The following is a 14,085-nucleotide window of genomic DNA, read 5'->3' as shown; positions in this document are numbered from 1 at the left end:
AGTGGCATTGGAGTCTCTGTCTCTCTTTACTAGCTTCGTCGAAGCATGTTGCTTATGTAGCTTGTTTCAGCAGATTTGAATTGCTGTTTTGGGCAGTAGATGGGATCTTTGATCCAAAGCACAATTTACATTTAACTAAAATGTTATTTTCTTTGTGCTCGACAAAAGAAAAGTAGTGAAAATATCTCCATGTTAACAAACTCGACCTCTGGCTCCGCCATGATCAGACACGCCCCCCCCCCCCCCCTTCTCCTCCCTCTCCACACTCACACCCACACACACACAGAGCGGACGTCTCTCTTCCTCGGCTTATGACACAAGAACGATGACACTGCAGCGCTCCGATAAAACACACTTTATACTACATTAAAAGTAACGTAAAATAACGCAGTAACGCATCATGTAGTAACGGTAACTGAGTTACTGAATATAAAAAATAACGTGTTAGATTACTAGTTACCGCCGAAACTAACGGCATTACACTAACGTGTTACTTTGTAACACGTTAGTCCCAACACTGGTAATGAGTATGGTTTTTGATAATCCATTCCGGTTTGCGGCTGCAGTGGTAAAAACTACGGTTTTCCATTAAAAATTATTAACTTAAAATACTGTAACTACATTCCCCAGTAGCTTGGCAGTTGCCTTTTAAACAAGTAGCGATTTCCGTAGCTTAGCTACATGCTACAAAACAAGAGAGAGGGAGAAGAGAAAGAGAGAAATGGACTAGTGCAACTCCACAGGCAAGGGACAAAATATACAGGAAAAATCAATGATGATTGGTTGGTTTACGTATAATAAAAATCCATGATTGGTTGGTTTACTATGATGAGTCACAATTGGTTAAGATTAGGGCAAAACATTACGGACAGACCAATCAGAGGCAAGATAGGGCTGGTCATCGAACCAGGAAGGGAAATCACAACAGACACTCACATCCCAAATGACACAGAGAGAGTCGGAGAAGAGAAGAGGGAATGTTCAAGCGGGCGATTTATATATTAAAAAAACTAGTGGAAGATGGCAGAGGGATTCTCTTCCTTAGATTTTTCTCTTAGTGATGTAGACGACATCCAGGAAACCCACGATGCGTCTACTTGGCCACATTTGGACAAATGTATGCATGCGTCTGGATAAAACAATGCCCAAAACATAAATGTTACCTGTTTACCTTGTAAGCCCAAATCAAAACTGCCCTTGACATGGAAGATGTGGAATACATATTTAAGAACACACATGATTGTGGCAGACATGTGATGACTTTTGCTACAGTATAGTATAAATGCTAAATTAAATTTTTATTGGTGTTTTAGAACAAGACAGGAGCTAACATTTTGTTAATTATTTCTACTGTTTATATTTTGATATTAAATCGTTGAATCATTTTTAAACATAAACAACATGACTGCACCCCCCACCAAGACTTTGTCCTGGATCTACCGCGGGGCCTGTGGCCCCTGTCTATTAGGCTTTTTGAGTTTCAAATGCTGGCAAGTATGTGTGTATATATATATATATACACACATGTGTTTGGGGCCGGGGCGTGGTTGGGATGTGGTTGGGGCGTGGCTAAGGGCGTGATTAAGAGGAGAGTATATTTACAGCTAGAATTCACCAAATCAAGTATTTCATATATATATATATATATATATATATATATATATATATATATATATATATATATATATATATATATATATATATATATATATATATATATATATATATATATATATATATATATATATGTATATATATATATATATATATATATATATATATATATATATATATATATATATATATATATATATATATATATATATGTGTATGAAATACTTGACTTTCAGTGAATTCTAGCTATATATATATATTTTTAATTTATTTTATTTTATTATACATATAAATAAAAGACATACTTGAATTTCAGTGTTCTGCAGGCTATCCAGTAGGTGGCAGTATTGTCCTGTTTAAGAGTGTCACAACATTGCTGTTTACGGCAGACGAACTGCTTTACGGTAGACTAAACGTGACTGCTGTTGTTGTGTGTTGTTACCGCGCTGGGAGGACGTTAGTGAAACTGCCTAACAAAAAACCCACATAAGAAACCAAGAACTCTCTCTCCTTGTTGTGCACTCTACTCTCTAAAAGCTGTAGATGTTATGACGTCATTGGGCAGGCAAGCTGCTGGGAAAGCGGACGTGAGAACGGCTGTCCCCACTCAGGTCCGCATTGAGCTGGAGGGGGCGTGGCCTCCAGCTCCGGCTAAATACCGGGAGTTTGTCGGGAGAAAATCTCTGCCGGGAGGTTGTTGGGAGAGGCGCTGAATAACGGGATCCTCCCGCTAAAAACGGGAGGGTTGGCAAGTATGATATATATATATATATATATATATATATATATATATATATATATATATATATATATATATATATATATATATATATATATATATATATATATATATATATATATATATATATATATATATATATATATAATTCTTTTTTAATAAATGATTATTATTAGTGTAAAATTTCAGCTTTTTCTCAATGCATTCCGATTTATTGCTCTTTTTTTTACATCCATCCATCCATCCATTTTCTACCGCTTATTCCCTTCGGGGTCGCGGGGGGCGCTGGAGCCTATCTCAGCTACAATCGGGCGGAAGGCGGGGTACACCCTGGACAAGTCGCCACCTCATCGCAGCTGTTTTCATAGATATGTTATTTGAAAATTCACAACTTTTAAAATTTTAGCAGACACGTTAGGTATATTATTGGTATCGGAATTTCACTTGGTATACATGGGTTTCCGATAGCAAAATATTAAGGGTAATCCTCGCGGCAGCCGCCGTCTTGTGTGTCATAACTTTGTTTATTCACTTGAATTATTTTCGCACTTTTGCTTCAACAATGTTGTCAAATTTGGGAAATGGGCTACAAGTCGCTCGACGCGTGCAATTACTTTGTGTGTGGATGGGTACAGGAAATTAAACTGGCTACAAAGGAAGATAAATGTGTGCTCATTGCTTGTGATGCTACCCAGTCTAGGTTTGTAACATCATAAAGTTCTGTTCTTTTTCTTAATATTAATAAACAACAAATGTGTAAGTCTAATAAACACATCAAATCACATTATTCAATTACCTTATAACAGCTTTTATCATCGACAAGGAAAACGACATAATCCAAAACGATCAGAGCAAACTTTATAGTGTTGTTTTGCTAGATGTGGAGTAAATCCAGCTCGATTGATTCTAACCAGCCACAGGTTGTGCCTCTCTGTCGACAGCCACTCAGTTTATTTTGCCTGCTTTACAATGACCTTAAAAATATCGTAGTACTTTGTGGTTCATTGTCCCGAATTCGCGCATGTGTCTACAACCCCACACGACGCATGTCTGACCAATAGAGGCGTGCTTGGTAAAAAGTGTTTGCATACACGCCTCGCTTAGTTTTGACAAAGAATATGGCGGATGTCGTCGGAAGACGTAATCGGAAACCCATCTATAGATCAGAAAGAAAATCAGTGGTATCGCACATCACAAGAGTTGCTTAAACGAATATATCAACAACAAAAAAATTATATATATATATATATATATATATATATATATATATATATATATATATATATATATATATATATATATATATATATATATATATATATATATATATATATATATATATATATATATTTAAAAAATGGTATAGTGGCGGGCCAGTCTTTTGAACAGCTTTCTGAATGGCATGGCTCATATATCAAGCCACATCAGGAGGTAGTCCAAATCTTATCTTTTCAAATGTGACTGCAGTCTAAACGCAAAGCGACCTGAATGCGACCCGCAAGTGACTTTTTCGTCAGCGTTGGGCGAGCTCTGTTTGTAGATATTTCATCAAAAAATGCGGTTTCGGTAAGCAAAGTCTATTTTCAACAGCCACATTTTCGGTGCATCACTAGTCGGTAGTGCGCAAACAATAGGTGTAGCTGCACATTGTATACAGTATATGTTATATCATTTCATAGTTGGTTAGAATAAATAAATACAATGTATAAATATGAATTCATATTTACATATAATGTAATTAAAAATGTATTTCCTTCGTTTAATTCATGCAAGTATATGTTAACTTTATTTTTGTTACAAAACTGAACTGGAGGGGAACATATTTTTTGTTCTGGTTTGGTCACATTGTTGGGGGGACAAATAATATGTGACAGAATAAGGGAAGCAGCATGAGACTGCAAGCATTTGATGGAAGACATTATGGAGTCTCGGCTTGAAAATAAACTTTATTCCCTCTGAGTTTGTGAGGTCAATAAGGTATGATTATTTCTGATAATGTACGTGAAATCAATGTGTCTTCTTTTATTTGATGTCAGACTAATTGTAAGTTCTGTTTTTCTTATTAGTTCTGACAGCATTATCTTGGCATCGTTAACGAGAAGAAGGCGTGGCTGAAATAAATGTCTGTGTGAGAAAAACAAACAACTTGAGCCTTGGTTAAGACCTTGGAGGGAGTAACAATAGACTATATGCAAAATATGAATATTTAGTGAGTTGAGAAATAAAGCCAACAATCCACACTAATGTCCTCACCTTAAAAGATGAGATGCCCCATAAATATATTACACCATATAAATCCATTCATAAATATCACTTTAATGCCCCGTAAAAATAACCGTAATATTTAAAAAATCCTAGTACCGTATTTTTCGGACTATAAGTCGCAGTTTTTTTTCATAATTTGGCCGGGGATGCGACTTATACTCAGGAGCGACTTATGTGTGAAATTATTAACACATTAGCGTAAAATATCAAATAATATTATTTAGCTTATTCACGTAAGAGACCAGACGTATAAGATTTCATGGGATTTAGCGATTAGGAGTGACAGATTGTTTGGTAAACGTACAGCATGTTCTATATGTTATAGTTATTTGAATGACTTACCATAATATGCTACGTTCTCAGTTGGTTATTTATGCGTCATATAACGTACACTTAGTGATGGGTCCGGCAACACCGATGCATCGGCGCATGCGTCGAGCTCATAGAGCGATACCCTGTGTCGGTGCGCGTATCGCTTTTAGAAAGTCACGTGACCGAACACGAGCTGTTTTGGTCACGTGACCGCTCATGAGCTGTTCTGGTCACGTGACCGCTCATGAACTGTATCGCACTGACGCCTGCGCGCCAAACTGTGTTTATTAGGAAGCGGCGCAATGCGTGTTGACGAACACCGTTAGGGCCGCTTGTTGTCACTGTCACTCAAAGTTGCATTTCAACATTACACAGAATAAATGTGTTTATTTTGTTTAGAATTCAGATGGGTTTGATTTGGTGCGCGGTATATATTGGCTGTGCGGCGCACGGTGTGCGCGGAGGACGCTTGAGCACTGCGCAATTACGCAGGCGCGCACCTTAGAGGGAACGTTGCTCACAGGGCACAGAGGAGGCGTCAGTGCGATACAGTTCGCGTATCGGTCACGTGACCAAAGCAGCTCATGATCGGTCACGTGACTTTCTAAAAGCGGTACGCGCACCGACACAGGGTTTCGCTCTATGAGCTTGACGCATGCGCCGATGCATCTGTGTTGCAGGACCCATCACTACTGTTACTAGAGAAGGTACAGGAATGACGGCAATCCCCACCTTCTACCATCCTAGTCACGATACATGTTCACATTATTTGACTGTATCTAAAAAAGATTAAAATATATTTTTATTTAAATGAAGATATGAAATAATCCTAAATGAAATACAATGACTTGGTTTATATTATTGTATATACTAGATCATAAAATCAGTGTCAGTTGAGTCGGTCCATAGGTTGCCTGTAGGGATTTTTAATGTCCAGCAGATGTCAGTATTTAGTGACACAGTATCAATACAGTTTTGCAATGTGTCGAAACGCTTCATGAGGCCTCATCAACCCATCACTACGTACACTTATTCAGCCTGTTGTTCACTATTCTTTATTTAAAATTGCCTTTCAAATGTCTATTCTTGGTGTTGGGTTTTATCAAATAAATTCCCCCCAAAAATGTGACTTATACTCCAGTGCGACTTATGTTTTTTTCCTTCTTCATTATGCATTATCAGCAGGTGCGACTTATACTCCAGTGCGATTTATACTCCAAAAAATATGGTATTTAAAGTTTAGCAAACATAAATGTGGTAGTGACACCCTTGTACATTTACCTGGATCCAGGCAAGTTCCTTTGTTGTCACTTTATCAGACTGCGCATACAAGTGAGGTCGAGGCCACATCGAAGCCTGTGGGCAGTTTCACTGAAGCCTGGTAGAGAACACAAGTAACTTTTGGTGTCATTTAGAGATCTCAGGCAAGAAGAATGATCCACTTGTTCCAACTGTGTGACCAGCCCATAAGTCATGTGTGTAAAATGAACTGATCAGGAATACAACTCTTGAGTGAAAGTGAGTGGCTCTTAAAAGAGCCTTCGAGGGATTGACTCTTCAAGAATAAATTACTTGGAGCTGGTGTACTTGGTCACAGCCTTGGTGCCCTCAGACACAGCGTGCTTGGCCAATTCCCCTGGCAGCAGGAGACGGACTGCAGTCTGAATCTCTCTGGAGGAGATGGTGGATCTCTTGTTGTAGTGAGCCAGACGGGACGCCTCAGAAGCGATGCGCTCGAAGATATCGTTGACGAACGAGTTCATGATGCTCATGGCCTTGGACGAGATGCCGGTGTCAGGGTGGACCTGTTTCAAAACCTTGTACACATAGATAGCATAGCTCTCCTTCCTTGTCTTTCTCCTCTTTCCTTTTCCCTTGCCGGCCGCCTTGGTGACGGCTTTTTTGGAGCCCTTCTTGGGCGCTGACTTTGCCGGTTCAGGCATAGTTGCTGGGTATATCAGTTGACTGTCAGACACCCGGGCCAGTGTCTTTGTATACAATTCATGCAAATACATCTGTGCCAACGCCTTTCTGTGATTGGCTGACACATTTCCCACACAACTCTGTCTGGGCGGGACTTCAGTGTCACGTGATACAACATTTGTTGAACGGCACTGTAGCTTTGAAAGCGTTGAAATGGAAAATATAATTGCATGTCACGAATGCAAATATCGGAGAAATGATAAATGCTCATAGGCACCGATGCTATTTACATCACAGGATGTGTGTGAAGATACCTAAACAACAAAATGGAGCCGAACTTGTCACATTTGGGACAGTAAAACACTACCACGGACAGTGTATGTTATAGTTTATAGTGCAGTTTTAGAAATAGCAACAGAACACCCTCGAATGCCCACCTCACTGAGGCATGTGAGAAATTGCACACACATGCTCCAGGTTGTCCCCCCCCTTCCACATCCCACACCCTGGATTGTAAATAATGTAAATAATTCAATGTACATACTCTGATGATTATCTTGTGTGATGACTGTATTATGATGATAGTATGTATCTGTATCATGAATCAATTTAAGTGGACCCTGACTTAAACAAGTTGAAAAACTTATTGGGGTGTTACCATTTAGTGGTCAATTGTACGGAATATGTACTGCACTGTGCAATCTACTAATAAAAGTTTCAATCAATCAATCAATGATAGTAAATATAGTTGTCTGATAGTAACATGATTTCAAAACTGCCAATCTATGTTCAGGGTTATAAAATATTGTACTCAAACAAAAAATATACTCAAATAAAATAGAAAGTAAGGGACTCAGAGTAAAAATTACTATAAGGAGTAGGTCTTAATAGCATGTCATGCTAAAAAGAAAAGGTTGGTACAAGTCTTCACTTGGGTGCTCTTTAATGAAGGAACACCTTTAACTGTGGTACACGTCACTAATGGTATGCCAACAATGTCTCTAAATATGTACTGTACGTGGATTATCATTGTTGATGATGTTTGTGGACCCCGATTTACCATGAATTGATTAACGTGGACCCCAACTTAAACAAGTTGAAAAACTTATTTGGGATATGTGCTGTACTGTACTGTACAATCTACTAATAAAAGTTTCAATCAATCAATGTCACGTTTGTGTCCAAATAGCCAGATACACATTGATGTGGTCAAATTTCCATACCCTAAAAGTATCATTATTGATTAATCATGCAGAGATTGAAATCATCATACATTAGAGATGTGACATTCGCAAACAAATTGGGTTTTTTGAACAGCTCTTTTGAGTGAACAATGGGAGCCGTCCAGTCCGGAGCCCTTTTTTATGCACATGCATATACAGCATCACTCGTCTGGCAACTAGAAAATGAGCCAGTCAGATGAGATGTAGCAACGATTCACTTTCTTCAAATGATCTTTGTTTTTGTTTGGATTTTTTTGTTTGGATTCACTTTTCTGGTACATTGTTCTGAAGTAGTTTGGGTATTTCATTCCTACCTATTACGAATGTTTTTCTGTATTGTGGAAATGCTCAGAGAAATCAAAGTAATCATGCCGCTGTTAAAGCGTGTGAATATAACATCACCTTATGGAATGTGTTCAAATAAATAAAAACAAAATTAATTCTACTACAAGTCAGTATTTTACAACTTTGAAAGAAACAGCTTCTCAAAGCCTACCTTCCTTCAAACCGCCATTAAGCCCATCTTTACCAATGTAGCAAGAGACAAGCGTGTCCAATACTTGTCCACACACCGTATATAATACAAGCCCCGTGTACTATGTATACACATATGCACATTTGACCATCCATTCATCCATCCATTTTATACCGCTTGTTCCTTTCATCATTAATGATTAATCATGCAGAGAGTGAAGTCAGCACACATTAGAGATGTGACATTCACGAACAAATCTGTTTTTTTGAACAGCTCTTTTGAGTGAACAATACTAGCAGTCAGTTTGGGAGCCCTTTTTTTTTATGTGCATGCGTAACTAGTCTGTCAACAAGAGTCAGTCAAATGAGATGTAGCACCGTTTCACTTTCTTATAATGACCTTTGGGTTTCTTTGTATTTGTTCGGATTCTTTTTTCTGGTTCAATGTTATACATGTATGCACGTTTGACTGCCATGTAATCGATGTAATATTACGGATCGAAATCATAATCGAAGTATTTCTGTGCGAGGAAAGGAACCCTTAGTGGTGTGGGTGGCCCTTAAAAGGACCTTTGATTTTGAGTATTTGACAGTGATTGATTTATCCTCCAAAGCCGTACAGGGTACGTCCCTGTCGCTTGAGAGCATAGACCACATCCATGGCGGTCACGGTCTTTCTCTTTGCATGCTCCGTGTAGGTGACAGCGTCACGAATGACGTTCTCCAGGAAGACCTTCAACACGCCGCGAGTCTCTTCATAGATCAGGCCGGAGATTCGCTTGACTCCGCCGCGGCGAGCCAGGCGACGGATTGCTGGTTTAGTGATACCCTGGATGTTATCACGGAGAACTTTACGGTGCCTCTTGGCGCCTCCTTTGCCCAGTCCCTTCCCTCCTTTGCCTCTTCCAGACATGATGATTTGCTGATGTGTGCGGAGTGAAATGATCACTGAGTCTTCTGAGCAGCCCATTTAATACATAACTGCGGACCTGAGAGAGGACTGCTGCAGTCATCTGGGTTGGCCAGTCATTCAGTGAGCAGCACCCCTCCGCCATAACTTCAACGTGAAGAATTACATTCTTTATTTTTTTTTGCATTGTTTTATTACATTTGATTGAAATGGTGCAATTACTCGTGCAAATAGCAGGAAAATGGTGCAATGTAAGCTAATATAATTATATTAAATCAAATTACCATGAAAAGTGTTTCCATTTCATGTTCACTTGATTTGCTGGCTTTTTGAAGTACCTACTTGGTAGTTTAAATGCAAACCAAACTATGGAGGAATTTTAACCTACTCTCGATTTTGGAATACATGTACACATTCTCATCGAACATAATAGACTCGTAATTGAATGGAATCAAGACATACTAAATTCTGCATATAATTGTGTATTAATTGTTTTTGGAAATATCGACAAAAAGAGTGGAATAAAATCCTGGCCTGAAGTGTTTTATGACATGCTTGTTACATTGATGACACTTTGGCATGTATGGTGCCAATGAGCTTTAATAAAATGTTTTCAATAAGACAAACCATTAATATTATTCCAATATCAATGATTTTGCACAAATGACATCTCTTTCGATATTGCTTCTTTCTCCAGATTGTTTGTATGACAAAACAAAGCATTTCATGTTATAGACAAACATGGTCATAGAGGGAGGAAAATACAAAAACCTCCAATATCTGCACACTATGCTTATTTAATATTTATACACAAACTAAAAACATTGCAATTGTACATTATATCATACTCATAGATTTGAGTGTAGACAGCATGCTTTCATGTACTTACAATATATTATAATTGACCTTTACTTTGTAATGCCATTGGGGTATGGAATATTCCAGAATAAGCCAGAGACCAGTCTTGATTTGGCCATAGCCTTCTTCAAGACTTATCAGTTTCCATTAAGGGCGGACAGAGTGAGTGATTTGTGTACAGCAGGGGTCACCAACCTTTTTGAAAGCAAGGGCTACTTCTTGGGTACTGATTAATGCGAAGGGCTACCAGTTTGATACACACTTCAATAAATTGCCAGAAATAGCCAATTTGCTCAATTTACCTTTAACTCTATGTTATTATTAATAATTAATGATATGTATCTTTGTGGAAACACTGATCATCTTAAAGATTTCTCACAATAAATATATATAGAAACAGATAAATATCAATATGCAAAACTTTATTATTATATTTTCTCTAAATGCACATTTTTCAAATTGAACATTTTCAAATGATCACTTCTAAGACAGTCTTGTGAAATCACAATATCTTATTTTAACTAGCTAGCCACTAACATTTTTGAACAAATCATGCATTACTTTGCACCATGTTTGTACAAATAACTCATGTAAAATACAAAAGTCAACTCTCAAATGTTTAAATAAATCATGTCACACTTTGAACTGGACACCAAATCTGTTATCTGTTTCTTTGTCAGTTAGTGAAGACCAAGTCTTTAAAATATTTTCTTGGATTTTCAAATTCTATTTGAGTTTTGTCTCTCTTAGAATTAAAAATGTCAAGCAAAGCGAGACCAGCTTGCTAGTAAATACAATTTAAAAAATAGAGGCAGCTCACTGGTAAGTGCTGCTATTTGAGCTATTTTTAGAACATGCCAGCGGGCTACTCATCTGGTCCTTACGGGCTACCTGGGGCCCGCGGGCACCGCGTTGGTGACCCCTGGTGTACAGGAAGACAACCTTCACAAATTGGGGTTGTGGTTGTTTACAAAGCCTCTTCAGTGGAAACAAGCTCATTACGGAGAAGTGGGTGGCTCTTAAAAGAGCCGTTGTGGGGTGTTTTCGTGCAGGCAATAGCATTACTTCTTGGCAGCCTTCTCGGTCTTCTTGGGCAGAAGGACAGCCTGGATGTTGGGCAGGACACCGCCCTGGGCGATAGTCACTCCGCCAAGGAGTTTGTTGAGCTCCTCGTCGTTGCGGACGGCGAGCTGCAAATGGCGGGGGATGATCCTAGTTTTCTTATTGTCGCGAGCTGCGTTGCCGGCTAACTCCAAGATTTCAGCAGTCAAGTACTCGAGCACTGCCGCCAGGTAGACGGGAGCGCCGGCACCGATACGCTCGCCGTAGTTGCCTTTGCGGAGCAGCCTGTGGACACGACCCACCGGGAACTGAAGCCCAGCCCGGGATGATCGGGTCTTAGCCTTGGCTCTAGCCTTGCCGCCGGTTTTGCCGCGTCCAGACATGATTTGGTTGAGAGATACGTAACTCAATGACCATCGAATGAGGGAACAGACTCTATATACGCAAGACTGCTGCTCAATGATTGGTTAGCTGAAGCGGGAAAGGATTCGGCCAATCAAAAATTGGCTACTTCAACGTCACATGATGTCAAACTACTAGTACTCAAAGTAGTTCGGAATTAATCATAATTTTATGCTTTACCATGACATTGAAAATGATGGTGATACCCTGGATGTTATCACGAAACTTTGCATGATAAAAATATGTACTCGCTCAATACTAAAAGCCAGAAATTGATTATGATATTAAATAATATGCTTTTTAAATTAGTCTTTTAATAACATTCTATACAACCAATATATTCCTCTCTGTATAATAAAGAGCAACTATTCAATAGTGATTTTTAAGATTTAATTTGACACATCTGCAATCCGTTTTTGACTGGGAGGACCACTCAAGAAGAATACATTAGTTCCCTTGATTGAAGTGAACATGAAGTTAATTTACTTGTGTTGCTTCCATTATTGTAGATGGAGCTGGGCGCGACCGACCGTAAAAAGCGACCAATCAACTAAAAAAAAACTGATATAGCGTCCTCCTTGTAGCGTGTACTGATGTTAAAGACATGTACAATATCACTATATCGATTAAGTGCTTTATAACTCCACTAGAGTTTTGCAGCAGCACAAGAATGTATGTGAACTTTATATAGGCACAAGTAATATACACTTCACTGCACATGCAATATATCACCATGTTGCTAAACATGTTAGAATTCTTCTGACCTTTGTAATCAAGACTCAAAACACACCTATTCCTGACGGCTTATTCATTGTAATCATCTTATCTATCTTTGTTGTTTTTATCCAATTTGATTTTATTGTTTTGATTTTGTACGGTGTCCTTGAGTGCCCAGAAAGGCGCCTTATAAGTAAAATGTATTATCATTAATATTAATTCTATGAGTTTTGGGTTTCAGCAGCACAGGCGTGTGCATTAAACACTGGGGGAAAAAAATATATACGCAATGTTACCAGGGCTCTGTGTAGGTTGGTTTTAAATATAATGTACATGTCATTGTACGTCAAGTATATCAAAATAAACATAATAGGAGGTGTAATGCCACCAAGTTGGCTGTTGCTGCGTTTTTCAGGCTTCTGATTGGACAAAATGTGCATGACAGCAAGTGTATGCGTTTGTGTGTAGACAGACCGTTTTAAAACTACACTTGTGTGGATGGAGATCATTTTAACCTCAAATATACGTTTTTGAAACTCTCCATGTTCATGTGGAGATGGCCTTAGGGCACATACATTCTAGTAGTTGTATGGTTGGTCAGCCTTTTGATCTGTACAGTAAGTGATCGAACAGCATCATCTACTGGCCTTAGTCTGAATTGCACATTAGGGTTAACTATCACTCAAATCGAGGGTAAGGTAAAAGAGCCGGACAAAAATTATTTCTCCTTTTTGTTCAAGTACGGTTATGGAAAAACTCGTTTAGAAGACAGTGTGGTGGCTCTGAAAAGAGCCGTTGTGGTCAAGAAGGCCTTGTAGTTCAAGCTCTCTCGCCGCGAATGCGTCGGGCAAGCTGGATATCTTTGGGCATGATGGTCACTCTCTTGGCGTGAATGGCGCACAAGTTGGTGTCCTCGAACAGACCCACCAAATAAGCCTCACTGGACTCCTGCAGCGCCATGACAGCAGAACTCTGGAAGCGCAGGTCAGTTTTGAAGTCTTGAGCGATTTCCCTCACCAGACGCTGGAAGGGCAGTTTGCGGATCAGCAGCTCGGTGGACTTCTGATAACGACGGATCTCCCTCAGAGCCACGGTGCCGGGCCTGTAACGGTGAGGTTTCTTCACGCCGCCGGTTGCTGGCGCGCTTTTACGGGCGGCCTTCGTAGCCAGCTGCTTCCTGGGGGCTTTGCCGCCCGTGGATTTACGTGCTGTCTGCTTGGTTCTCGCCATTGTGATTTATTATGAGAAATATGCTCTATTGCCGCGAGCTGCCTTTTTATTCAGACCCTAGAGCGCTTATTGGTTCGTTTGAGAAGAAGGCGCCCTGGTGCTAAACAACTATTGGAGGAGAACACTGAGAATTGAGCCAATCATCAATGACAACTCTACAGCGACATCTGGCGTTGGTAAGTTTTAATGCAGCTTCAATACAGCCTGTCTCGATTTACAGGTAATATTTTATGTCATAATAAAGTATTATTGTGTGTGGAAATGTTGAATTTTTTACGTATTAAAGAATCATACATCTGGACAATTTCATACACCCTATACTCGGTAATGACATTAAACCTTTGATCTTAAACAGC

The 14,085-nt window shown here is 39.2% G+C and overlaps 3 protein-coding genes across 3 annotated transcripts; all 3 read right to left on the bottom strand.

The window, feature by feature from the left end:
- Nucleotides 1-6,498: 6,498 nt before the first annotated feature.
- On the bottom strand, nt 6,499-6,873 carry LOC133638495 (histone H2B 1/2). The gene has a single exon (XM_062031164.1). It carries the CDS (start codon nt 6,871-6,873, stop codon nt 6,499-6,501), a length of 375 nt encoding a protein of 124 aa, XP_061887148.1.
- Nucleotides 6,874-9,147: 2,274 nt separating this feature from the next.
- Nucleotides 9,148-13,729, bottom strand: LOC133638493 (histone H3-like). Its single transcript, XM_062031162.1, has 3 exons — nt 13,401-13,729; nt 12,393-12,399; nt 9,148-9,472 (listed from the first exon to the last, which is right to left on the bottom strand). The coding sequence occupies exons 1-3, from the start codon at nt 13,727-13,729 to the stop codon at nt 9,152-9,154; spliced, it is 657 nt and encodes a 218-aa protein (XP_061887146.1). The 3' UTR covers nt 9,148-9,151.
- LOC133638494 (histone H2A) lies at nt 11,330-11,774 on the bottom strand. The gene has a single exon (XM_062031163.1). The coding sequence runs from the start codon at nt 11,761-11,763 to the stop codon at nt 11,380-11,382; it is 384 nt and encodes a 127-aa protein (XP_061887147.1). The 5' UTR covers nt 11,764-11,774; the 3' UTR covers nt 11,330-11,379.
- Nucleotides 13,730-14,085: the final 356 nt, after the last annotated feature.

The sequence above is a fragment of the Entelurus aequoreus genome, linkage group LG21, assembly GCF_033978785.1.
Source record: "Entelurus aequoreus isolate RoL-2023_Sb linkage group LG21, RoL_Eaeq_v1.1, whole genome shotgun sequence".
Classification (NCBI taxonomy): Eukaryota; Metazoa; Chordata; class Actinopteri; order Syngnathiformes; family Syngnathidae; genus Entelurus; species Entelurus aequoreus.
This window is presented reverse-complemented; position numbering and strand designations above follow the sequence as displayed.